General features: G+C 38.2%; 1 protein-coding gene across 1 annotated transcript in view; it reads right to left on the reverse strand.

Annotated features, from left to right (window-relative positions):
* Positions 1-27580, reverse strand: part of TTN (titin) — a 236589-nt gene that overhangs the window by 45908 nt on the left and 163101 nt on the right. The window contains exons 231-279 of the mRNA XM_059852303.1: positions 27204-27488; positions 26830-27123; positions 26133-26432; positions 25706-26014; positions 25424-25614; positions 24507-24936; positions 23724-24032; positions 23161-23309; positions 23037-23069; positions 22808-22937; positions 22408-22707; positions 22003-22320; positions 21621-21917; positions 21232-21531; positions 20213-20527; positions 19975-20123; positions 18920-19070; positions 18550-18831; positions 18155-18457; positions 17748-18050; positions 17354-17635; positions 16588-16887; positions 16196-16498; positions 15769-16077; positions 15402-15683; positions 14855-15154; positions 14421-14714; positions 11356-14322; positions 10939-11259; positions 10555-10839; positions 10048-10347; positions 9282-9584; positions 7973-8248; positions 7558-7857; positions 7165-7467; positions 6627-6926; positions 6211-6498; positions 5822-6118; positions 5430-5732; positions 5031-5336; positions 3967-4254; positions 3573-3863; positions 3185-3472; positions 2428-3018; positions 2231-2335; positions 1540-1737; positions 1160-1456; positions 452-1039; positions 53-355 (exon numbers count right to left, since the gene is read on the reverse strand). Coding sequence (XP_059708286.1) covers positions 53-355; positions 452-1039; positions 1160-1456; positions 1540-1737; positions 2231-2335; positions 2428-3018; positions 3185-3472; positions 3573-3863; positions 3967-4254; positions 5031-5336; positions 5430-5732; positions 5822-6118; positions 6211-6498; positions 6627-6926; positions 7165-7467; positions 7558-7857; positions 7973-8248; positions 9282-9584; positions 10048-10347; positions 10555-10839; positions 10939-11259; positions 11356-14322; positions 14421-14714; positions 14855-15154; positions 15402-15683; positions 15769-16077; positions 16196-16498; positions 16588-16887; positions 17354-17635; positions 17748-18050; positions 18155-18457; positions 18550-18831; positions 18920-19070; positions 19975-20123; positions 20213-20527; positions 21232-21531; positions 21621-21917; positions 22003-22320; positions 22408-22707; positions 22808-22937; positions 23037-23069; positions 23161-23309; positions 23724-24032; positions 24507-24936; positions 25424-25614; positions 25706-26014; positions 26133-26432; positions 26830-27123; positions 27204-27488 — 16716 coding nt within the window. The remainder of the gene's footprint in view (positions 1-52; positions 356-451; positions 1040-1159; positions 1457-1539; positions 1738-2230; positions 2336-2427; positions 3019-3184; positions 3473-3572; positions 3864-3966; positions 4255-5030; positions 5337-5429; positions 5733-5821; positions 6119-6210; positions 6499-6626; positions 6927-7164; positions 7468-7557; positions 7858-7972; positions 8249-9281; positions 9585-10047; positions 10348-10554; positions 10840-10938; positions 11260-11355; positions 14323-14420; positions 14715-14854; positions 15155-15401; positions 15684-15768; positions 16078-16195; positions 16499-16587; positions 16888-17353; positions 17636-17747; positions 18051-18154; positions 18458-18549; positions 18832-18919; positions 19071-19974; positions 20124-20212; positions 20528-21231; positions 21532-21620; positions 21918-22002; positions 22321-22407; positions 22708-22807; positions 22938-23036; positions 23070-23160; positions 23310-23723; positions 24033-24506; positions 24937-25423; positions 25615-25705; positions 26015-26132; positions 26433-26829; positions 27124-27203; positions 27489-27580) is intronic.

Consider the following 27580-nt stretch of genomic DNA (forward strand, 5'->3'; position numbering starts at 1 on the left):
TGCTCCCTTACCCATCCCACCCACCCACAAAAAGAAAAAGCATGATACTGACATGCAACATCTTTGCAAAGGACTGAGTTTGAAGTATCACTTGGTGGTCCGACTCCAGCTCTGTTTTCTGCACTGACGCGGAATTCATATTCGTTTCCTTCCAGAAGACCAGTTACTTTGCATCTAAGATCTGAAACTGGCTTCTTGGTTGCTCTCACCCATCTTAAACCTTTCTTTTCTCTTCGCTCCACGTGGTAACCTGTGATTTCACTTCCACCATCATCGACTGGCCTTTTCCAGGTAACTGTGACAGTATTTTTAGTCACATTTGTTACTTCTGGTTTTCCAGGAGGGCCTGGAGGACCTGTTCAGGAGGAAAAAAAGTATAGTTAGACAAAAAAAATCAAGTCTTTAGAAATTAATAAAACCATGCTGGAATTCCTTAGCTTGTTCTACTTACCAAATCTATCCACCATTTTAACTGGTTCTGATTGTACTGGTTCACCCTGGCCATACTGATTTACAGCTGAGACACGGAAAACATATTCATTTCCTTGAATGAGCTTGCTAACAACATGCCTACAGCTCTCAATGTTTTCAGCAACCAATGTCCAGAGCAGTCGACTAGTTTCCCTCTTTTCAAGAACATATGATTTTACTGGTGATCCACCATCTTCTGCAGGAGGTGTCCATGTAAGAGTCGCTTTTTCTGCTGAAACATTGCTGATCTCAATAGGCCCTGGAGGTCCTGGAATATCTAAAACTTTTACATGGACAGTCTCCTGCTTAGTGCCGAAAGGATTGGTTGCAGTGATGGTGTATTCTCCAGAATCTTTTCTGGCTGCATATTTGACACTTAGAGTAGAAGAAGTTGGTTTGGTTTCAATGTGCACAAGCTCTGAGGGTCTAAAATCTTTTCCAGCTTTGGACCACGCTGAAGTTGGAGGTGGTTTGCCACGGATACTAATAGCAGACAGTGTGATGGTTTCCCCTGCTTTTACTGTTAAACCTTCCTTCAAAGTAGGATCCAGAACAATGCTTGGTGCCTCTGTCAAAACAAAGTCAAAAAATACTGATTGTTACAACAAGAACACAGGGATAGGAAACAAAAGAAATTTGATAACAATTATTCAAGTAAAATTCTGCCTTTTCAATGCCATCTACATACCATACTCATCCTTGCATATTATGGTTCCTGTGGATTCAGATGGAGGACTGATAGCTCCAGCGGTGTTCTTTGCTCTAATTCTGAATTCGTATTTGCAGCCTTCAGTAAGGTCAGTTACAGTAAATGCACAGTCTGGAACATTCACGTGATTAGCTTTCATCCAAGTCTTTTTGGGTAAATCACGCTTCTCAACAATGTAGCCGGTTAGTTTATGTCCACCATCATATTTTGGTTCTGTCCAAATGAGTGTTACTGAGCTCCTGGTTACATTGATAACTTCAGGCTTCCCAGGAGGATCTACGGGAAAAAAAAAAAAAAGCAGTCGAACAAAAGCTATTTCAAATTTCAGAATTTTCCTTTTTATTCTCCTGATGACTTACCAATAGGATCAAGTGCCACAACTGGTTCAGATGGAAGACTTGGTTTACCGACTCCAGCCATATTGATTGCCATTACTCTGAATTCATATTCCAGACCTTCAGTTAACCCTGTCACTCTGAAATCTTTCATTCTTATTGGCGTTGTATTTGCTCTCTTCCACAGAAGACTATTTCTTTCTTTAACTTCAATGTGATAGCCTAGAAGATAAATGATGAGATAAAAATATGGGGGTGCTTTCTAGAAATCCCAATTTTCATTGTGAAACATCATACTGCCTATATTGCATGTTGCATATGCATTGTGCAAGAGGAGCACTGAAAATCAGGTTAAGAAATGGATGTGGACATACATGGTGGATGTACATAATTGCAATGAGGAGGTGTTTGTAAATGCAAATTGCTAATTTGGTAGGCCCAATTATTGTCACATACAGGTGAATTTGGGTTTACTTCTTCACATATTTTGGCTCTGAGAAAAGATATTGTTTCTCAGTATTTTTCCAACATTTGAGCTATTTCTTTTTTTAAATAAGAAATAAACCAGCGAAATCAGTCAGTCAATCAATCAATCAATCAATCAATCAATTTAGTGCATAAACACCTGCTACTTTTATCTTCGCTTTTGACAGATAGAAAGAACTATTAAGTAATATTAACTACTGAAATGCCAGGGAGGTTTTGGGAGATGTACCTGTGATTGGTGAACCTCCAGTTCTTCTGGGATCAGTCCAAGTTAAAGCTACAGACTCATGCCGAACAGCAACAATATTGGGAGGTGGAGGAGCATCTGGGACATCTAAACAATATTGAAATAAAATGCAGCAGTGTTAAAAATTATCACCTCTAAAATAAATCTTTTAGATTTCAAAAATTATAATGGATACTTACCAAACGGATGTTTTGCAACGACAGGCTCTGATTTAAGACCTTCCCCTACTCCATATTTATTTTCAGCCCTGATCCTGAATGTATATTCATTTCCTTCATGAAGTCTTGTAACTCTAAATGTGGTTTTCTGGACTGCAGAGGCACAAGTCACCCACTTATTGTTTACATTATCTCTCTTCTCTAGAACATAGTTAGTGATTTCTGAACCACCATCGTCTTTTGGAGGGCCCCATTTTAAGGTTATGGCATCAGCTGTGACCTCTTCAAATTTCACTGGACCTGTTGGTATGCCAGGTTTGCCAACAACTTTCACAAAAATAGTGCCTTCCTTGCTGCCAGCGACATTCCTCAGAGTTATTGTGTATTTTCCTGCATCAGCTTTCTGGCAGTCGTGTACCACAAGGGTGGTGTTAACTGCTGTAGATTCAAATGCAACTCTTCCACTCTCAGTAATTGCCTGGTCTTCATCCTTCTTCCAAGTTACAGTTGGGACAGGCTTGCCTTTCATAGGGATTTTAAGACGGAAATTGCTACCCTCTTTAGCAGTATAGCACAAATCAGGGAGATCTCTTAAGTCAAGTTCAGGTGCCGCTGTAAAAAATGAGGGAATCCAGTTATTCCACCACACATAAACTCTGTGGTAAAATTAAGATGCTGTTTTAAGGGTGTCTTATTTCTATGTATACATGGTAATGATAGTATGCATAAAATATAATTTGGGTAAGTAAAGCATTGAATAAATGATCTTGCTTCTCACCAACATCATCTCTTGCTACAATTGTGATCTCTGATGGAGTTCCATATCCAGCATCATTTTGGGCCCTCACTCTGAAAGTGTATTCTTGTCCTTCTTTCAAGTCTCTCATTGAAAAATGGAGGTTCTTTCCCCGCATGACTTCTTGCCATTTATCTTCACCAATCAGGACCTCAACAATATATGCAGAAATACGGCTTCCACCATCACTGATAGGCTTCTTCCATACCAAATTGCATGAGGATTTTGTTACAGCTGAAGCTTTTAGGTCCACAACCGGTCCAGGTGTTTCTAGAAGGAAGAAAAGTATAGTAAGTTTTCATTAAGCTAAAAATAAAGATTAATTGAACAAAAAAAAAAAAAAAAGGTGAAAAGGATTAATTTTTCCTACCAGAAGCTTTGACAGCATCACGAGTTTCGCAAGGATCACCAATACCATATTCATTTTCAGCAAAAACTCTGAAGAAGTAAGATTTGCCTTCTTCTAAGTTAGTTATCCTGTAGCTTGTCTTTGGACATTCTGTTGTTACTGTGGACCATGATTTTCTTTCTGCATCACGTTTTTCAACAACATAATTTGTGATTGGACTGCCCCCATCTACTAGAGGAGGTTCCCATGTAATGTAGGCAGAATCTTTAGATGCATCCTTTACAATCAGGTTAATGGGTGGGCCTGGAGTATCTGGATAAACACAACACCACCACATTTGATTTAGTAACAGACTTTTGAAAAACAGTTAAAAAGTTAACAGACATATTATAATGGGGAAAGCCCTGAAACTTACCAAGTACTTTTACAACAATGGTGTACGACTTTTTGCCACAGCTGTTCTCCAGACTGAGGACGTATTTTCCAGCATCATATTTATTTACATTTTCACAACGCAGGAAGGTATCAAAATCAGTTGATTTGATGTCTAATCCTTGTCTATCTCTTAGATTGGCACCTACTTTAGACCATGAAATCTTAGGAGGTGGACGTCCTCTTACTGGCACGTAAAGTCTCATTGTGACTCCAGCACGCAGCACAAGGACTTTCCTTAGTTCTGCATCAAGCTCTCCTTCAGGTGGAACTGTGTGTTTAAGAAAAAAACCCATGTAATTAAAGCATCATGTTTAAGGTTATCACAAAAGTTACCATGACAAAAACTCCCTTTTTACTGGCATTTCACTAGACTACCCAACTTCTCATGCCTGTGATGATGTTAGTAAGTATCCTGACTCCTGTTTGAAGATAATTTGAAAATATACTTTTTTTTCAGTGATTCCACCTCTTTTTTTTTTTTTCCTGCCTTTACACCATTTATGTTAGAAAGGCAGTTATGTCAGAAAGTTTTTCTAGAATTCAAAGGAGTTTCAGAGCACCCTGGACTCCAATGCTTTTCTTGAACTAAGATAGTATTGGGAAGCAATGCTTTTGTACATACAGCAAAATGCATACAAAAGCTACTATGTATCTTAAGGAGTAAGTGTCATACAATCAAAGAGTATCATACAGCTGCTCAGAATAGTAATCTTGGCTTCAAATTATTTAGAAGATATAAAGGTGACTGAAGTTTCAAGAAAGATGAGCAATCTGAAAATTCTAATATTATGATTAGAAAAAGAAAAAAAAAATCTTGGAGATCCAGAAGGAGGCAGAAGGCTATAAAGCATACAATGAAAAAGTCTATTCTGTTCCCAACTGCTCTGTTTTCTTTCAAATTTGCCACTGTTAGCCCACATTTTTTGATTAAAAACATGTTCCAAATTAATCTGTGCCTGTGACCTGTCACAAAGTGTGTCTTTGAAATTCATCCCATAAATTGAAGCAGAATTCAACAAGGCAATGTGCTTTCAGTGAACTTACTCAAAATGTCTTTGGCAGTGTGCTTATCCGGAACATCACTTGGATCGCTATATCCAATTTTATTGACAGCATAAACACGGAACTGGTACTCTGTATCCTCCATCAGCCCCGTTACCACAAATTGTGTAGCCTGTAAATTCTTGGGTAGATTGCATCTGACCCAGTTGTCCGTGTCAGCTCGTTTTGATTCCACTAGGTAACCGATGATAGGGCTTCCTCCATCATATGCTGGCTTGCTCCATGACAGGCTTATCGAATTACGAGTGGTATCAACCACTTTTGGGAAAGCAGGTGGGCCAGGAGGATCTGGGAATTAAAACAACATAAAGTTAACATACCAAATGCTGCATGATAATATTTGGAAATAAAAATGGAAAATATCTGAGACTTTTAGCTTACATTGAGGGTCACGAGCATACACTGCTTTAGATGGTGCGCTAGGCTTGCCAGGTCCAGCCTTATTCAACGCTATCACCCGGAACTCATACTCTGTTCCTTCTTGGAGTCCAGTAGCTTTAACAGTTCTTTCAATGACAGGTTTCCTGGTGACTTTTGTCCAGTTAAGAGCCTTCGTTTCACGCTTCTCAAGTATATAACCAGTTATTGGGGATCCACCATCACTAGCTGGTGGCTTCCAGCTAACAGTCATAAAGTCTTTTGTTACATTGCTAATTACTGGTGGATCACAAGGTCCGGGGACATCTGTGGAGATTTATTTGAAAATTACATTCACACTCTTAAGTATAGACAAAAACCCAGTGACCAATGAAACTATTCCACAAAGCACTTACCATATGGGTTCTTAGCAACTGCAGGTTCAGTTAAGATGGGGTCTCCAACACCGTATTTGTTTTCAGCACAAATGCGGAACTGATACTCATGTCCTTCTATCAGCCTCTCCACAGTGCAGCTTGTAATGGGTACATTGGCGCTGACTTGGGCCCAGTTAGGTCTGCTTGTTTCACGCTTGTCTACAATGTAGTTAGTAATTTCTGAACCTCCATCTTCCAAGGGAGGCTCCCAAGAAAGCATTGCACGATCTGCATACATATGTTTGACTTTGACAGAAGCTGGTGGGCCAGGCTTATCTAGAAGAATTAACATCACATTGTTATAGTTCTATCTCTTGCTATATAATTTAATTATAAATGTGTTTTTTAATAGACAGTCTTTAACTTACCAAGTACTTTAAGCCTAATGGTCGCTGACTTTGATCCACTTGCATTTTCAGCAGTGATAGTGTAGTCTCCTGTTTGCTTCCTGTTGACACTGAACAACTCAACTGTAGCAAGATTTCTCTTCGTGGTGATCTTAAGACCTTCAGATGGCTTTAAAACTTCTCCTTCTTTCTTCCAGGTGATTGCTGGCATTGGCTTGCCATACACATTTGCCTCCAGGCGCACATTAGTTCCAGCTTTTACTGTAAGCTGTGATTGCATAGACAGATCCAACTCTATTCTGGGAGGAACTGAAAGGATAGAGTCCAAAAGTTAATCAATCTAGTAGGAGATAAATGTCTCATTCTTCACATAGGCGTTAGTTCCCAACTATGCACAGACTCCTTCCAGAGCTACCCAATTCTTTTGTATTCCTTACCATTTTCTGGATGAATGGTCACTGGATCAGAAGGTTCTGAAGGTCGACTAATATTAACTGCTGTCTTGGCAATTGCTCTAAATTGGTACTGAGCATTTTCTTCCAAACCAGTCACAGTGTACTCTTCCAGGGGTATTTGATATGGAGTTGTATTGCACCGAACCCACTTATCACCAGGTAATTTGCAAGCTTCCACAAAGTAGCCAATAAGTTTGCTACCACCATCATGCTTTGGTCTTGTCCATACCAGAGATGCAGTACTCTTAGTGACATCAATAACTTCAGGTTTTCCAGGGGGATCTATGGCAAATAAAAAACATATTATAGCATATTTTTCAAAAAAGAACGAACACATTAAAAAATAGCTTTAATATTACTGGATCCTATTTACTGCATACCTAGACAGTGCAAGCTGACTGATGTCATAAAAAACATAAAAGTACAAACAGAAGGGCAAACTAAAGATCATAATAAGTTGCAGATATATTAAGTTATAATAAAAACAGTCTGTTGCAAAGTATTGGTACAGGTGGCTTACCAACTGGTGCTCTTGCTGTGACAAATTCAGTTGGTTTGCTAGGTTTACTTGCTCCAGCTCTGTTCAACGCATAAATTCTGAAAGTATACTCAAGACCTTCGATGAGGCCCACACAAGGGTATTCTGTGGAGCGCACAGCGGTGTCGTTGGCTTTCACCCACAGTAAACTGTTCCTTTCTTTGCGCTCAATGAGATAACCAGTGATTGGACTGCCTCCATCGCTATCTGGTTTATCCCAAGCAACAAAAATGCAGTCCTTATTGACCTTGGTAATACGTGCATTCTTTGGTTCACTGGGAACATCTAGAAAGGAATATGAAGACAGATATCAATTGCATGTTTTCTTAGTACAAAGTTTAAATAGAGAAATGCTGCTATCAAAAACTGGCATACCAAATGGGAATCTTGCCATCATCTTGTCAGAAGCAAGCGGCTCAGAAATCCCAAAACGATTTTCAGCACGAACACGGAACATATACTCTTCTCCAGGAATCAGTTTTCCAATTCTGCAGCTTGTCTTAGTGACAGAAGATAAAGCTGTTACCCAGTCTCCTCGGCTTACATCACATTTCTCAACTACATAGTTTGTAATGTTGCTGCCACCATCTTCAAGAGGTATGTGCCATGAAAGAGTGCAAGCATCAGCATCTATTTCAGAAATATCAAATGGAGGCTGTGGTGGACCTGGTTTATCTGCATGAAAAAAGTATATAAAGAAAAAAGGGATGAAATAGAATGACAACCACTGGAATACAGTAAAACCAGCTTTGTATAAAGCTGGACTGAAAAACAACCAAATGGAACATACCCATGACTGTCACTTTGATTTTTTGACTATCAGTGCCAGAGCTATTTTCTGCAGTAAGAGTATAAAAATCAGTATCTTTTCTAGTCACATCTTTAATGATAAGAACAGAAGACTTTTCTGCTTTATGCACAGCAAGGCGACTGGATGTAACTACATCTTGATCTCCCTTCAGCCATTTGCAGACTGGCTGAGGCTTCCCATATACATGAGCTTCAATTCTCAGCTTCTTTCCAGCTTTAATGTGAACATGATCAGGCATCAGAATCTTAGGTGGGACTGTAAAAAAAAATCACACGGAGGCAAATAAATTCAACTTCTTTGACATATTAATTTTTTTTCTTATTTTTTCATGTGAAACTTCTCTGCTTCTTTCTTAAGTGGAATCATATATGAATGACTAGAAATTCTTTAATTTAGGTTCCACTTATGGACAATTTCAGTTTCTGCAGGCGGCAATGTCCATTCCAGTCTTACTTTGTATTATTGTACAGTTTATAAGAGAATATTTAGGAATTTGGATTGCCTTCACACACATTTACGTAGAGATTTGTGCACTATTAATGCACAAAATAGAATTCCCCTTTTTATCTGAAACCTGTTGCTTGCTTATTGCTGACCTTCTACAAGAAACATGGAGAAGAAAACTGAAGTTCTTACTGAGATAAACCTGCTTGCATAGTCAGTCTTTCTGTATCCTTGAATAATTTTTCTCCTACTTCTTTTGCACAAAATCAATTTTTTCCCAAAAGAAACCTGGCAGCATGTTTGGTGTACTTACTTCCACTGGCTAGTTTTCATTCTCCTGTTCCTATACCTCTCTCTTTTTCTTCCTATGTCCCAAATTAAGAAGACTCTACTCATCTTGCCCTTACCCTACATCTTCCTGTGCCTCAGGAACCCTGCCACCTTAAATAGGCCAACCTGTCCTCCACGATTTTTGGTTTAGATTCTCAACCAACCTTAAAATATAAAACACTTATTTTCTCTTATATCAAAACAGGTCCAGCTTTCCAATTTATCTCTCAAACTACCAGTCTTTCGTTTAAACTTCATTGAAGGTATTCATTATTTCTCCCTAATTCTTATCTTCCAGTTCCAACTGAAACTGTACCCGAAATATTATTTAATAATTCTGAATTAGTGGTCAACTCTCATTTTTTCCTGACCTGTAAAAATATTCAGTACAGTTAACCATAATCCTCCAGATAACTCCATAAAGCAAACATCATTCTGTGACTCAAAAACCTGTATATCTCACTCATTTAATTATTGAAGCAGTATATTAGGTAGTATTCAAATTGTTACTTACTGAGTTGTTCTTTAATTTCATATTCTCCTGTAGCTTCTATTGGCAAACTAACTCCTACAGCATTTCTAGCTGCCACTCTAAAGTTGTACTTCTTCCCCTCTTTCAGGCCAGCCACAACAATGGAGAGATCTTTAACGACTGAATACTCCATCCATCGATCTGCTGGTTGATCATGTTCTTTGTAGCTAACAATGTATCCGTCAATCTTAGAGCCTCCATCGCGCAGTGGCGGCAGCCAGCCTAAAGTAGCACTATTCTTTGTAATTTCAGTAACTTCAAGTTTTCTGGGTGGATCAGGTTCACCTTTCGGGGGGAAAAAAGGAACACATTAAACACTGAATCCCCAAGATTTTCTTACTCTTGAATACTGGATGCTATCCATGCAAATTCAACAAGAACAATATATAAAAGACAGAAACTCTTTTATAATAATTTTACAGGTACTATATTCATTGATTATATTGGTATCCATGCAAATTCAAAAAGAACAATATATAAAAGATGGAAACTCTTTTAAAATAATTTCAAAGGTACTATGTTCATTGATCATATTATTTGAAAGAAACAGATATAGACATACGTATGTATACGTATATATACATATACGTATATGTATATACGTATACGTATATATACGTATAGTTAGCAGCATTGTTCCATTTAGAAACAATAACTTCAAAAATGCAAAAAACTGCTAAAATTAGAGAAAACCAAACAGAAAACATCCATGGAGCCAAACATAAAATATACATAAAGGCATACTCACTTAGAGGATCTGATGCTAGAACAGGTTTTGGTATGTCACTTGGAACACCGGATCCATATTCATTCACTGCTGTTACTCTGAAGTAATATTCATTTCCAGGCACAAGGTTTGCGATTTGGAAACTAGTTTTCTTTAGTTCTGCCGTGACTGTTGCCCATGTCTTCCTGTCAGCCTCCCGTTTCTGCAGGATGTAATGAGTCACTGGGCTACCCCCATCATTCTCTGGAGGTGCCCATGAAAGATGGCAGGACATCTTGGTGACATCTGAAACCTTGAAGTCTGACACAGGTCCAGGAGTATCTATGAAGAAATTTCATTTTATGTTAGTATTTTCTTCTTTAATACGTTAAAATTAAAGGGGACCAACAGCTATCTACACGGAGGGGGTTAGTGTTAGGTGATAGAATTATGCTCAAAAACTGTTGCAGCTGAGGATAATAAATATTCCTGCAAGTAATATCCAAAATTGTTTTAGAATTGTCTTGAGATATTTCTCTCATTACTTACCCAGAACTCTGACGTTCACAAATACAGCCTTTTCTCCAGCTGCATTAACAAGTGTCAATGAATATTTGCCTGAGTCATCACGTGTTGAATCGGGAATGACACAGAAGGCCATAGTGTCAACCAGATCAACTTGTCCTTTTCTGATGACATTATCAATACCCATTCTCCTCCAGGTGACTTTTGGTGCTGGGCGACCCCTCACAATGGCAAAAAGCCTAATAGGGCATCCTGCTCTGACTGTGACTAGCTTTCTCATGCTGGCATCCAGCTCAATCTCAGGAGGTTCTGAAAGACAAAGAAATAAAATGCAAAGTTTTGCACATTGAATAAAATAAGCATAAAGTGTTGTATGTTAACACCCCAAAAGAAGATGGGAAAACCTACCAAGTATTTCTTTGGGAGACACAGCTTCTTTCAATTCTGCTGGTCGGCCAAGGCCAACCTGGTTTTGGGCAGAAACCCTGAACTCATATAATTGCTTCTCATCCAGGCTGGTAGCTGTGAATTCTGTATGAATAACCTGAGCAGCAACATTACATCGTTTCCATCCTGCTTCAGGATCAGCACCCTCAACTTTTGGTCTCATTTCCACAACATATCCAATAATTGGAGCACCACCATCGTACACTGGTTTTCCCCAGCCAAGGGTTAAGGAAGTCTTTGTGCTATCAACCACTCTCAAGTTTGTGGGAGGACCGGGTGGTTCTGCAAGACAGTAAAAATTACAGATTAGAACACAGCTGTACAGTTTAGCAATCTGTTAACATTGAAATAATGCAGAAAAATACAGTGGTATTTTACCTATTGGGTCTTTGGCTATTACAGGTCTTGATGGCAAGCTTGGCTCTCCAAGTCCAACTTCATTTTCAGCACTGACACGGAACTGGTATTCGTGACCAGGGAAGAGATTAGTAACCTTCTTGCGTCTCTCTGGGATTGGAGTTTTAGTAACAGGAACCCATCTTAGTGACCGTTTCTCTTTCTTCTCTAAAATGTATCCAGTAATTGATTTGCCACCATCATATTCTGGTGGATTCCAAACTACAGTCATCTCTTCTTTGCTGACTCTTGTGACATCTGGAGGGTCAGGGCGTCCAGGTCTATCATATTTTGTTTTGGCAATAATTGGATGTGTTTCTGTTGGTGGACCAGTGCCCATTTTATTCTCTGCACGCACTCTGAATATATATTCATTACCTTCAATGAGGCGCGTCACTTTGGCATAGTTTGTTAGGACAGAGGAAGAGAATGTAGACCAAACCATACGCTTGCTTTCGCATTTTTCCAGGATGTAGTTCTGTATTTCACAACCACCATCATCTTCTGGAGGATCCCAGGTAACAGTACATCTATCACTTGAAATGTCAGTGACCTTCAAGTTTCGTACGGGGCCTGGCTTGTCCAAGACAATAACAGTAGCATATGCTACAAAGCTACCAGCTGCATTAGTTGCTGTAATCACATATTTCCCACCATCAGTGCGCCTTGATTTTGTGAGAACAAACTTAGACATGTCAGAAGTGTTTTCAATACTGACTCTTGGAGATCTGGTGAGATCTGTGGCATCTTTGTCTTTTGCCCATACAACTTCAGGCTGTGGTTTTCCTCTGACTCCAGCCTCAATTCTAATTGTGTCGCCTGCTTTCACAGTTAGAACCCCACTTAACTTCAAATCTAGCACTGGTTTCTGGAGATCTTCCTTCACAACAACTTCAGCTGTTTTTACCCAGTTGCTTTCACCGGCCTCATTCTTAGTTTGAACTCGGAATTGGTAAATTTTATTTTCCACACATTTATCTACCATGTAGTGTGTTTCCTTAATGCTGCCTTTGTGAACTCTTTCCCATTCATCTGAATCCTTCAGTTTTCTCTCAACATGGTAACTTAAATTGGGACTTCCACCATCATAATCTGGCCTTCTCCATTTCAGGTATACAAATGTCTTTCCTTTCTCTGCAATGTGAAGATTTTCTGGCTCTCCAGGCTTGTCAATAGGATTGATAGCAAGGATAGGAGTCTTGGTCTCAATGCAAGGACCTGGGCCTATTTTGTTCTCTGCACAAACTCTGAAGAAGTATTCACGGTTCTCTACAAGATTTGCCTTTACTAATCTTTTAGTAATATCAGAGGCGACAATTGACCATCCCCTCTGATTTGGTTGACGGTATTCTACTATGTAATTTGTAATTTCAGAGCCACCATTATCCACTGGACTCTCCCAAGAGATCATGCAAGAGTCTTTTGTGACATAGCTTATTTTGAGGTTCTGACATGGTCCAGGTCTGTCAAGTACATTAACAATTGCAAAACCTTGAGCCTGTCCACAGCTGTTTTTAGCTGTTATTATATATTTGCCATGATCAGATCTCTTGGCTTCCTTCACTTGCAGTTCAACATTAGGTAGATCATGTAGTATTTCAACATGCTTTTCTTGGACTAGTACTTTGCCATCTTTAGACCATGTTATTTCAGGATCCGGTCTGCCTTTTACCTTACCAGTAATACGTATTGTTTGACCTACTCGGACAGTAATTAAGTCTCGACAGGTCACATCTAGGCTTATTTCTGGTGGAGAAAGAATATCTTTTGCAAGTACAGTTTCTGGTAGTTCTCTTGGTTCTCCCTCTCCTACGATGTTAACAGCTTTGATTCGGAATTTATATTCATTTCCTTCTATTAATCCAGGTACTCTGAAAGCACACTGTCTAATGAGTTCATCCTTATTAATCCTATTCCACTGCGTAGTTCCACTTTTCTGACATTCCACAATGTATCCCAGAATTGGGCTGCCACCATCCTTGAGGGGCTTTGTCCACACAAGATCAGCTGATTCTTTAGTTTTGTCTTTTAATTTTGGATTTATAGGTGGTCCAGGAGGAGTGATAGGACGTGATGCTTTTATTGGATCAGAGCTTGGAGATGGTTTACTTAAGCCCACCATGTTTTCTGCAAAAACTCTGAATTCATATGTGTTGCCTTCAAAGAGACCAGTGACTCTGTATTTCATATCAAGTATAGGTGTCTTATTGACACGCACCCATTTACCAGATGCTTCCCGACGTTCAAGTATATAACCAGTTATTGGAGTTCCACCATCAGATTTTGGTAGGGTCCAAGACACTGTTGCAGCATTTTCTGTAATATCATAAACAGTTGGTTTACCAGGTGGGGATGGTGGATCAAACATGTATTTAGCAACTGTTGGTTCTGAATCCAGGGGTGCACCAATGCCTATCTTATTTTCTGCACGGACTCGGAAAATATATTCACAGCCTTTCTGCAGTCGTGGAACCTTAATTTTTGTGTGACTTGTTCCAGAGCTAACCACTCCCCAAGTTTCTTTCTTTGATTGACGCTTCTCAACAATGTAATTTATTATAGGACTCCCACCATCATCTTTAGGAGGGCGCCAAGAAATAACCATATATTCTGGTGTTACTTCAAGAATATTAATAGGACCAGTTGGTGGGCCTGGAACATCCAAAACTGTAAGGTGCAGAGCCACAGTTTTGCTGCCAGCTGCATTAGATACTGTGAGTAGATATTCTCCTGTATCTTTTCTTACACAGTCTTTGATAGTAAGCACAGTTGAGTAATTGTCAGTCTCAATCTTGTATTTGCCATCTGGTTTAATTTCAGTGTCATCAGTAACCCATTTTGCTGTGGGAACTGGCACACCTCTCATAATTGCTGGAAGGCGCACTGTGGTGCCAGCTTTAACCACAAGACCTTCAATTAACTTCACATCTAGATCCACAGATGGAGGTACTGAAATTAGAGAAAAATGGAAATTATTTTTTCAGGGCAAGTGCTTATAGAAAAAGAGAAAAAAAAACAGTGAAAAAACATGGAAAAACAAAAATTACCTAGTTTTTCTTGACACTCAATTGGTATAGTTGTATCTGGAAGGCTGAGACCAACAATGTTTTGAGCTCTCACACGGAATTTGTATATTTTTCCTTTCTGTAGGCCTGTAACAACACAGTCTAGCATAGGGACTGTCTGGAACTTTGTCCATTCATCTGCACCATCTTCTTGATATTCCACCAAATACCCAGTTATCTCAGCACCACCATCACGATCAGGTCGATTCCAAACAAGGGAAACTTCAGTCTTGTCAACATCTACATGATGCAGATTCTTTGGTGGCCCCGGAGGATCTTTTAAAACACAAAACAAAAATTGTTACTAGGATGAAAAATCTACAGTACCAGTGTATCACGTTCATACCAACGGGACAACCTCAAAATTACCGAATCCCATATGAAAAAATCAAACCATATAACTGAAAAACACTTACGCAGTGGATCTATAGCTTTGATAGGCTTAAGTGTTTCCACATATGGACCTCTACCATACTGATTCTCAGCTGCAACTCGGAAGAGATACTGAGTGCCTTCCATCAGGTATTTAGCCATATGACTGCGTTTCTTGGAGGATGATGAGATGGCTACCCACTGTGCAGAAGCGACATCTTTCCTTTCCACCACATAGTTGGTAATTACAGAGCCACCATCATCTTCTGGTTCCATCCACGTGAGATAGCATGAGTCACTTCTAACATCACTGATGTTCAGATTTCTGGGTGGACCAGGCTTATCTAACATTGATAAAAATATAATCTGTTATTTATTTGGTAACCGAAGGATTTCTTAAAAAACTTTGTCAATTTCAAGATAAACTGTATTATATTTAATGTAGTTTTTAGTCCCTTTTCTATTTTTTGATATTTGCATAAAAATAAAAATATAACTTGGTTTACAGATATTTTCCAGAAATTCCTTGATTTCCTAATCTTCACTTACAGAGTAAAAAGATGTTGTACAAAAGGAACACAAAAAGATTACCTAAGACGACAACTTTTACTGAAACAGTCTTTGAACCAGCTGGATTTTCAACTGTCAGGGAGTACATTCCACCATCTTCATGGACAGTGTTACGGATTTCAAGCTTACTGCCAACTCCTGTAACTTCAATATCAGCCTTGGGTGAGACCTCATGATCTTCTTTCTTCCAAGTAACTTTTGGGAATGGAACACCTTTAATAACAGCACTAAGTCTCAGGGTATCACCAGCTTTTACATGCTGTTCTCGGGCCATATTAGCATCAAGTATCAACTCAGGAGGTTCTGGAATCAAAAATACAAAGTTTTCACAAAGTCAGGAAAAAGAAGTCTGTTCTTAGGTTAACTTATCTGATTTTATTAAACTCACCAAGCCTGTCCTTTACTTCTACCGGATCAGGAACATGCGCTGGATCGGATTCTCCTGCTGCATTGACTGCCTTGACCCTGAATTTATAGGTTAATCCCTCAGTAAGACCAGTGACTTTGTAGTTTGTTTCAGGACAAGAATCTGCTGTAAGATTAGCCTGTTTCCATTCCTCATCTCCAACTTTCTGAAACTCTACAAGGTAGCCAATTATCTTGCCATTTCCGTCATGGCGTGGTGGTTGCCAAGATAAATCAACTGAATTTTTAGTTTTATCTACTGCTTCTGGATTAACAGGTGGACTTGGTTTTGCTGTAATAAAAATAAAACAATAAAGAAATGGGAGAGAAAAAAGAAACTATTAGAATAGTTTTTAAACTGAAACTGAGTGCATTAAAAATTCAATGAGAAATGAAATGTGATACTTTACCGATTGGATCTCTAGCGAAAATTGGCTTTGAGGGTGGACTAGGATCACCAACACCAATTTCATTTTCTGCTGAAACACGGAATTCATACTGACAGCCTTCGAGGAGATCAGGTACTTTGAACTTTGTACCAGGGAAAATTGGGTCTTTGGTAGCTTTGACCCATCTTGTAGCCATTGTTTCCTTCTTTTCTACAATGTAGTTTGTTATTGGCTTGCCTCCATCATACGGTTTGTTCCAAACCACTACTGCAGAGTCTTTGGTTACATCCTTAATGATTGGTTGCTCAGGTGCATCAGGAACACCTGGGGGGAGAAGAAAAAAAGAGTGCATGAGCATTACAAACAGAATAAAGATTGGAGTATCTAAACAAAATTGAAAACTAAAAGCTTACGGAAACGGTCCTTGGCCTTCATCTCATCAGAGATGAGAGGATCGCTTATGCCATAAAGATTTTCAGCATAAATTCGAATTTGATATTCTCTTCCTTCAAGCAGCTTGGGAATTTTGCATGTTGTCTTCACTGTGGCAGATGTAACTGGCATCCACAAGTCTTTGTGTGTATCCTTCTTCTCAATTATGTAATTTGTAATTTCACTGCCTCCATCATCTAATGGAGGTTTCCAGGAAACAACCATATGATCTTTAAAGACTTCATCAAATATAACTGGGCCTACTGGAGGTGATGGGCGATCTGTTTAAGAAAAAATAAAGCATACCAAAGCTTTTTTATGAACTTCACAAAACAACATTGATTAAACACTATCAATACAGCAAATATAGTATAAAATTAGAAACTTGACACCACAGTTATGATAAGGAATCAAGACTTCAGGGTTATTCCTCTGTAATACATGTTTGACATAATGGAAATAATTCCTTAATGCTTATAATGTATTTGGTGATTAACATTTTCTATAGTGTTGAGATTCTCTAAATGCATGTAGAGAGATTACATTATTCATGCTGAATAAACAAATTCAGAGTTAAATATGTGCTTAAAAGAAATAAACAGCTTTTTAGTCTAACTAGAAGCTAAAAACCAGTAAATTGAATTGTTGTAATAAAGAACACATTTCAATACTTATATTTTATAAAAATCAATGAATTCTAATCACCAATAGAAATCACAGACAATATTGTTGTTCAATAAAACCTACCAACAACATGAACTTGACAGAATCCTTTTCTTGATCCTGTGCTGTTCTCTACAGTTACACAATATCTGCCTGTGTCTTCACGGACAGATTTTACTATCCCCAAACAAAGAGTTGTAGGAGTTGTCTTAATCTTTATTCTGTCATCTTCTTTCACAACAATATCATCCTTTAGCCAAGTAACCTTTGGTGCAGGTTTGCCTGAGTAGCGTCCAGTCAAGCTGAAAGCTTCACCAACTCGGACAATAAGCTTGTCTCTAAAGTCAAGGTCAAGTGTGGGAGGAGCTGAAAGACAAAATACACAAAGCCCATGAGTGTCAGCAATATTAATACGAAAAAGTAAGGAATCAGTAAATGTAATTACTATTTTCAAAAGAAATATGAAAAAGAAACATACCAATTTCATCCTTGCACGTGATTGGCTTTGTGCAAAATGATGGCTTGCCTTGCCCCACAATATTGCAAGCACTCACACGAAACTCATAGGTGTCACCTTCTTTCAAGCCTTCTACAGTGAATTTCCTATCAAGCATCTTCTCCTTTGTAACTTTGTGGAATTTGTCTTTTCCAATGAGGCGGCTCTCTAGAACATACATGGTGATATCTGAGCCTCCATTATATTTTGGAGGGTTCCAAGTTAGTGTAACAGAGTTCTTGGTAACTGCTTTAAGTTCCAGGTCTTCTGGACGGTCAGGAACAGCTGTGAATAAAGTAAAAATAAGGTAGATTAATTTTTCTGCATATTCAGAATCTTCCTGTGTATTAATCTCATATGACAGTTATCCAAACCAAAAGTATTCTTACTTATTGGATCTCTAATGAGAATCTCTTTTGTTGTTTCTGTGAAAGGACCCATGCCAATTATATTCTCAGCTGCAATTCGGAAAAAGTAGGCTTTCCCTTGAATGAGTCCCTGAACAGTAGCATTCTGTCTTGTAACTGTGTAGGTCACTGGAGTCCAAGCTCTGTGGTCAGATTCACGTTTTTCAATTATATAGTTGGTAATAGGAGAACCACCATCATCTTCTGGAGTAAACCATGACAATTTGCAAGAGTCATTAGTTAGATTCTCTGTAAGGAGTGGCATTCCAACTGGGCCTGGCACATCTGTAAACAAAAGAAAAAAATGGAGCATTGAAACATACATGCTGAATTTTATGAAACTGTACTTGGCCACAAGCACTGAAGCTGCTATTTACCTAGCACATCAACAATAATTGTCTTCTTCCTCTCACCACCATCGTTTTTAGCAAGAAGAGTGTATAAACCCTGGTGACTCCTTTTGCAATTCCTGATGACTAAAGAAGAACTAATAGCTGTTTCTTCAATTTTGGCTTCTTCTGGCAAAGCTTGCTCATCCCTGCTCCAACTCACTGTTGGAGGTGGTTTTCCTGAGACATATGCTATGATCCGAATTACTCCTCCAGCATGAACAACAATTCTGTCCCTGACACTTGCATCCAAATTAATATCAGGAGCCACTGAGGGAAGAGAAAAAAAAATGTTAATGATTTTCTTTTCTTAATTTGAGTTAGAGATTCTAAAAATGTAAATCAAAATGATAAATACCAATTCTGTCCTTCATTTCAATAATGTCTGTAACTTCTCCAGGCTCTCCGATGCCAGCAGCATTTACTGCTCTAACTCTAAATTTGTAAAAACAACCTTCTTTTAATCCTGCCACAACGAACTTGGTTCCTCTAATTTCTCTATCTTTTACCTGGAAAAAAACAATGTAACATCAGCAAACATCAAGATATCATCAATTTACTTGCAGAGTTTGAAACAAATCTGACATTAGATATTATTTCAGATTTAGAAGCACACAAAAGTGTTAAGTGAAGAGAGATCTAGCCCACACAGAATTTGTCAGAATTTTTTAAAGAAATACGTGTCATGAACCTACAAGCTATTCTGAAGATTCATCTTTTGTCTAACATATTCTGACATAGAAGGTTGTTAGAATTATCTATTTAGCAATAGTCTGGTGTCAGAAGAATTACATATATTTTTGGACACATAAACTCATTTTGGACACATACATTCAAGTAAGAGAAAAAAAAAAAAAGGGAATTAATTTATCTTCTTTTCAAAACCCAATATAAAGTCTCTTTACCTGGAAACAGTATAGGAAATGCGGGTCTTACTTAAAATGAACCCATGTATTTATAGAGATAGAAAAAAAAAAAATAGCCAAGGTGTGCACCAGTTAGATTTTCAATAATGCACTATTGAAAAAAATGAGGAAAAAGTAGAAACATCGTAGTTGAAAATGCTTTGGCATTGTCTGATACCAGTGAGGGTTACTTTTCTGACAGGTCTATGACCTGGTTTTCTGTGGTTTTTTCATCACATATTTCCTACATACTTTCCCACACCTTTAAATAATAATTGTAAAATTCTATGTCTAGTATTTGTAATGTTAACTTCATGTTGAGGAAGGACAAGCATTTTAAACATATGAAGATAATCATAGTACAAACTTTTAGAAGATAACTTGACTTATTTTAGAAGAAAATTGCTTGCATTATAGCAAAAAAATTTAAAGAATTTTTTTCTGGAGCAATTCATATTGATAGACACAGAGAGAAGAAGTGCTGATTCTGTAATGGTTTTCCACCTACCCGTTCCCATTCTTCCTTTCCTTCCTCTTTAAACTCAACAATGTAGCCAGTGACTCTAGAACCACCATCCTTTACTGGTGGAGTCCATTCCAAGTCTACAGAAGACTTTGTCCAATCAGTAACTTTTGGTATAGGAGGGCCAGGTGGGGCTGAAAAACATCATCATACAGCATAAAAATGTATTGTATGATCTTATTTGAATACTTGCAAATTAAGAAAAAAAAATTTAAATATTTACCAATAGGATCTCTAGCAAGTGCTGGATCAGATGGCATGCTTGGTGGGCCAACACCAGCTGCATTGATAGCTGACACACGGAACTGATATTCAGAGCCTTCAATAAGGCCTGTAACTTTGTATGAAACCCCCAGAGTCATAGGCTTGATAGGATCTCGGTTAACCCTGGTCCATCTCTTTCCAGTGGTCTCTTTGCGCTCCAACCAGTAACCAGTAATAGGAGAGCCACCATCGTGTTCTGGTTCTTCCCAGTTTACTGTCATTGAGTCACGTGTTATACTGCTAACTGTTGGCTTGTCAGGAGGTCCAGGGACAGCTGAGGGAAAAAAATTCACATATAGCTTGTAAAAAAATATGCTAAAATTACATGGAAATAGCTAGAGTGCAGAAGAGCTATGCAGTCACATGGTCACCATTGCACTAGGCAGTTAGCCAGCTGCACAAGATCTCTTTCCTCATTCAGTTTCTCATCCCTATTCAGGTACATATAATTCTGTGAAAAATGAAACACCTTTCCTCCAAATAAAAATTGTCCAAAATTTTTTTTTTTCTAGCCTTTCTGGATCACTACCTCATTTTAATGCTCAGCTTAACACTTGTTGTTTTAAGAACCATTTTCTCTTGCCAGCCTAACATTCCTCCTGGGTCTGAGCTTTTCTGCATAATTTATCTTTCAAAACTGAAGGTAGAAAATTGATTCTTTCTGGTCCAAGACATTAATAATGTCTCAAATACAATAGAATAACTTGAATCTTATCAAATAAACATTTACTTGTGTATTTAAGAATTAAAAATATTGAGACTGTACTTTAATATAGCACAAGGAGGGAGAAAAATATTTTAAGTGCTACACATGCTTTTAAGAACCAGGTACTACTGCCAAAACTTCAAGCTATTCTAGAAAACCTAATAAAGAGAGGAAACAGCAGTGGTATTTAACAGATGCTGTATGCATACTAGCATATGGAAACAACTGACATAACTTGAAAGTTTCATAACTTGAAACCTATTTCTACTTACTGAAAAGGTTTCGTGCTGTTTCTGGCTCACTATCCAAAGGTTCTCCAATACCGTATTTGTTTTGTGCCATAATGCGGAACACATATTCATGGCCTTCCATCAGCTTGGGAACAGTGAATATGCACTCCTTAGGCTCATTAGTAACAGCCACCCATGTTTTCCTATTTGCTTCTTTTTTCTCTATAACATAGTTTGTAATCTTAGAACCACCATCATCTAATGGAGGAAGCCATGATATTGTCATTTTATCAGCCAAAATGGATTCAAATTTAATAGGTCCTACTGGAGGTCCAGGACGACCTACAAGATACGTTTGAAGAAAGAAGAATTAATCAAGTATCAAATGCATAGTATCAATTAATGTAATTGTAAGAGTTCTTGATATGTACCCAGAACATTCAGTCGCATCTCCTTTGAAGCAGTTCCCAGGTCATTCACAGCTGTAATAGTATATAAGCCTGTATCATTTCTGCGAGACTGTTGGATCAATAAAGTGCAAGTATTTTCATCAACAATCTTGTTGACATGTTGATCATACGCCACTGGTGATTTGTCATCGGGTTTCTTTGGAGGAGCTTTTAGCCACGTCAATGTGGGGAAGGGTACTCCCTTTATCTTCGCCACAATTTTAACATCTGTTCCTTCTTCAACTTCCATAAATTCTTTGAGCTCAATAGATGGTGGACCTACAAGAAAATGTTGAAAAAATAGCATACAAAGGTACTTCATAATTTTAAAATGGAATTTGTACTTACTGGCATCACTACTTACATGTCTGGTCTTTGACAACAAGTGGGCCAACAGTGGCTGAAGGTCTGCTAGGACCTGCGATATTTACAGCTTTGACTCTGAATTCGTATTCTCCACCTTCTACAAGATCCTCAACAGTAAACTTTGTTTCTTCCACATCACGTCTGTTGCATTGCTTCCAAGACTCTTTCACTTCTCCAGTACGATCCCAGCGGAGACATTCAACATTATAATGTGTAACAGGAGCTCCACCATCATTCTTTGGTGGTTTCCATGTCAAGCTCACTGTGTTCTTGGTGACAAGGCCAATCCTCAGTTTGATAGGCGGATCAGGAGGATCTTCACAAACAAAACAGAAGAGTGAATAAATCCACCATACAGTACCATGTGGTTTTAAAGGATTTGTTGGACTTTAATTTTACTTACGAATTGGATCCCTGGCTGTGGTCCGCTGGATGGTTTCTGCAGGAGGGCCAACTCCAAAACGGTTTTCTGCTCGTACCCGGAAGAAATACTCTTGGCCAGTTATGAGATCAGGTACCACAAAGGAAGTACTGCCACAGTTTGGATTGACTTTAGTCCAGGCCTTCCCATCAATATTTCTCTTCTCTATAACATAGCCTCTGATTCTGTCTCCACCATCATCATCTGGCATCTTCCACGAGAGTTTACAGCTACCTCTTGTGATGTCACTTACTTTAAGGTCTTTTGGTGGACCAGGGACATCTGTTAAGATTAAAGCACGACAGACAAAATTTTACATAAGTATGTAGAAAAATAAGACAAAACCCTAACATTTGGATACTTCAATATGTGCAAGCCATACCAAGCACATTGACTCTGACATGCACTGTCTTTTGTCCTGCTTTATTCTTTGCTGTAATACTGTATCGTCCAGAGTGACTTCTGTTGCAGTCAGGGATGATAACCTCTGAACGTGTATCAGTTGCTTCCACCTGCGTATTATAGGAAGAAAAAGAAGTTATAGAGCAAACTCAAATATTTACGTTTCAAAAGTGCAACAATACTGAGGTTAAAAAATTTGCTTGCTTTACCTGAGCTTCTTCAGGTACATTATGACCTCCCTCCTACAAACAAATGGAAATAATATAAATGTAAAAGGGAATAGGCTTAATGTCTAGAAAGAGGTGTAGGAAAAAAAAAAATTCTTTTACTAACCTTTGCTGCTGTTTTTGCTTTTCCTTCATACTCCCAAAATGTTTTTGGAACTGGACGACCCTTGATAATAGCTGGGATTTTAATTGTTGTGCCAGCACGACAAGAGAGCAAATCCTGTGCTCCAAGATCAAGGAAGATTTCTGGTTCCTCTGCAAAAATATTTAAATATATACATTTTGAGAGCTACTGAAAGCAAAATTCCATCATCATTGAACTGAAATCCCCCAGAAATATGTGGAATGCATGTTCATGTGAGAAAGGTTGGACATACAAAATGGAAACTGGGAAGTATACAAATAGAAAAACTCATTGCTGTAAATTTTTCATAAAATAAACAGTATTTCATTAGTATGTCTGTAGGTGCTCATCAGTTTCCTGAAGGAGCATTCCCTGGCAATGGGCATAATAATGACACTTTTAAAACTTTGTGTCAGTCTTTTGCTACATTCTTGTATAATTTTTTATTCTGTTTTGACTTTGCTTGCTTGGCATTCTTTTTGAACATTCATAGCAGTAAGTGGCATTTGCATAAAAATACCTAAATCAGTTCTCAGAACTCTTACCTAGAATATCTTGGACAGGGATCTCTGATGTTGCAGGACTTGGCTCTGATTCTCCAGCAGCATTTACAGCTTTCACCCTAAATCTGTATTTTCTGAGCTCTTTCAAGTTGGGAATAACACATTCGCAAGTAGGGAAGAGTTTGTCTCCTTCGTTCACCTTCTTCCAATCAGTACTACCTTCATCTTGCATTTCAACAATATATCCTTTTATAGGACTGCCACCATCCTTTTGAGGAGGCTTCCATGCAAGTGCTACAGATGATTTAGTTTTGTCTTTGACCTCTGGGCATGATGGTGGACCAGGCACAACTGGTAAAACAAGAGCAAGTAAAAATTTCCCGAGTGTTAGTGTCTTCCTATATTTTTCTAGATAGGTTTCTAGAAGAATGCAAGTATTTTCATTTCTTTACCTGTATATAGAGTATAAATCCTAGAACGTGCATACTAATTACATATAATCCCTATGTTAGCAAGGGATACTTAAGGTACAAGGCAGAAGTTTATTTGGCAATGCCTGCACTGGTGTTATTACAGTATTAGGTACATAAAAGAGGTAAAAAAATAAAATTAAAGCTAGTTATTTTAAAAATTTTAAAATCAGAAACTTTGTGTCAATATATTCTCTTAGGTTTAATGCAAACAAAACCTTTGATTAATGTTAGTACATTAATACTTCATTATTAATAATTTTCATTAATAAATTAAAAAAAAAGTAATAGTAACAAATTTTTTGTTCTGCTGTGATACAGTCCTCTAACACAGTCATACAAACAATATACTTACATATAGGATCTGCTGCCAAAGCTGGATCGGATGGTTCACTGGGAGGGCCAATTCCAGCAAGATTTTCAGCCATAACTCTAAACTGGTATTCAACACCTTCAGCCAAACGAAGCACATTGTGCTCCAGACCTTTTACTGATGGTTTTGTTACTGGAGCCCTGTTGACACGTGCCCAGTAAACACCTCCCACCTCTCTCTTCTCCAACCAATAGCCAGTTATTGGGCTGCCACCATTGTCCAAAGGAGGCTCCCAAGTCACCAGCATAGATGATCTGGTGCGATCCAAAATTTTTGGCTTTCCGGGAGGTCCAGGAAGACCATAGGGATCCTTAATGACAACTTTTTCTGAGAGGCATTCATCACTTATTCCGTATTTGTTTACAGCTCGGACCCTAAATTGGTATTTTTCATTTGTTGCAAGATTCCATACCTGAAAAAGAGGATTTAAATCAATACTTGGCTACTTTCAGAATCAACTTGTTTGGATTTTTAAGCAGAAGTTTTGACTTTAAATTCTATCTTGCCATCTGACTGATATACCTATGTTTATGTACTACACAGATCTAAGTGATCACCTAAGGATACTCTTATTTCATATGGACAGGACTGAACATAAATAAAGATGTCCTTATGTTTGTTCTTGCAGTTGGTAAAAAAATGGATAATTCTGGAAAATAGAAAGGAAGGTTTTCTCTCTAGCTCAGCAGAGGTTAAGCAGCAAAAGAGAAAAATTTGTTTTGTTTTGTCACATGAGGGATAACACAGCTATATAGATAGGAAACATTCATCCAGTAATTCTGGACTCTAAATGGAGCATGAGCACAGATACCTATGCAAGTAGCAGTTTCCATTAAATATGTTATAATTTTATTTTTTATGCATACTAAAGTATGTAATAAAGATATTTTATAAATTACCCCAAATCTTCTCTCAACAGCGCCTTTGGAGACTTCTTCCCAGTCAGATTTCTTCTTACTAGCATCACGTTTTTCAATAATGTAATGGGTAATTTCACTACCACCATTATCAAGAGGTGCATCCCATGTTAAATAGCATGATTCTGCTTTAATATCAGAAACAGCAAGATTTCTTGGTGGAGAAGGACGATCTGTATGAAAGCAATAGAGCATGGAATGACGTTAAAAAGAAGGCAAAGGCATTTTATTAGCTGTCATTTTATTAAAATGTTGCATCCTTACCATACACTTCGACATGCACATTGCGGAACGCAGTGCCAAGACGATTGGTAGCTCTCACAGTGTAAGTGCCTTTATCACTCCTCGTTGCTGCAGGAAGGATGAGTTCGGTTTTTGCCTCAGTTCTAGATACTTCTTCCTTGGTTATCTTAAGTGCATCAGATGTTTGGTCAATTAAAACTTCATTCTTGTCCCATTCAATCTTCGGCATTGGCAGGCCCGTTACATCAGCAGGAATGTGAACTGGTTCTCCTGCCTTGACTTTGATAGTGTCTCCTCTCACAGCCAAATGCAACGTAACAGTTGGAGGCACTGAAAGAAGGAAAGTGACAGAGTGAAGATGGGGATGAAACAGAAATAAGATGAAACAGAGAAAGTGCCTTGAAGTGTTCTAAAGATATTTATATGGATTTCTTTAAAGTTGATGTACCTTCATCATCTTGTATAACTACATTAAGGGGCAGTGATGGCTCGCTTTCTCCAATCTCATTGACAGCTTTCACACGAAACTCATACATATGAAGTTCATCGAGTTTTTCAACGAGAAGAGATGTTTTTGGACAGAGCCTTGCATTAACTCTTTCATAATCTTTTGAATCATGTCTCCTCTTCTCAACAATATATCCTAAGATGGGACTACCACCATCACTGCGTGGAGGCTTCCAGTCAAGTGTAATGGATGACTTGGTCCTCTCTGTGTACATGAACCTCTCAGGTGCTGTTGGAGGACCTATTAACACAGATAAATTACAATAAGAAAAAATTAAAACATCAGAGAATTTTAAATCATAAGAATGCAGTGGTTCTGGCCTTTTAAAGCCATAGTCTTTATACACAAAGAATCTGAGTATGATTATGGCTTGTATAAAGTTTCTCATGTATGTGGAGAAAAAGGTATCAAGTAGTGTCTCAGTAGGCATCAGTATTTTGCTATGTAAAGAACCACACAAGCTTCAGAGAACTGATTCAGAAACCTGACTGAAGTAATGAAGCTAAGGTAGATGCCTAACCATGTAGTTGAAAAAAAACCACACTTTCTGTTTAGAGGGAAAGACAAAAATATTGTCTAATTAATTTGACATAATTTTTTTTTCTTTTTAAAAATCCTGTAAAATGAGTCATCTTACCTAATGGATCAACTGCAAGAATGGGTCCTATTTCCACAGCTGGACCAGTACCAAATTTGTTCTTGGCACTAACACGGAATTTATATTCCTGTCCTTCAATCAGACCTGTAATATCACATTTAGATCTATCTGTGTCTACAGCTAGTCTCCATGTATGCATTTTGGCATCCTTCCTTTCAACAATGAAGCCTATGATTTCACTGCCACCATCATCTTCAGGATCAGACCAGTTAAGCAAACACATCTTTCTGTTTGTGACCACTGGCTTTAGGTCAAGGACTGGTCCAGGAACATCTGAAAAACAAAATCAAACAAGTAAGGTATAGGCTGAGCACAAGAAAAGCTTATTTAATTTGAGAAAATATTTTTCTTACCAAATACTTCTACTCTGGTTCCTGCCGATTTTGAACCACTGCTATTGGTAGCAGTAATTACATATCTCCCATGGTCTTTTCTCAATGCATTCTTAATGGTTAACTCAGATTTTGTGCCAACATTCTCAATAACAACTCGATCTTTGTCTAACTCCCCCTCGTCTATGGCCCATGTAATGGTGGGAGCAGGACGCCCTGTCACAGTAGCAGGAATTTTAATGGTCTGTCCAGCCATGACCTGAATGCCTGCTTTCACAGAAACATCCAGCTCAACAGTGGGAGGCTCTGTGGAAGAATGAGAAACAGTTCATTAGTTGGAGGGAGGGATTCAAACCCACCTTTTAAGCTGGACATATCTTAAAAATAATACAATTGCA

Source organism: Haemorhous mexicanus, chromosome 8 (genome assembly GCF_027477595.1).
Source record: "Haemorhous mexicanus isolate bHaeMex1 chromosome 8, bHaeMex1.pri, whole genome shotgun sequence".
Classification (NCBI taxonomy): Eukaryota; Metazoa; Chordata; class Aves; order Passeriformes; family Fringillidae; genus Haemorhous; species Haemorhous mexicanus.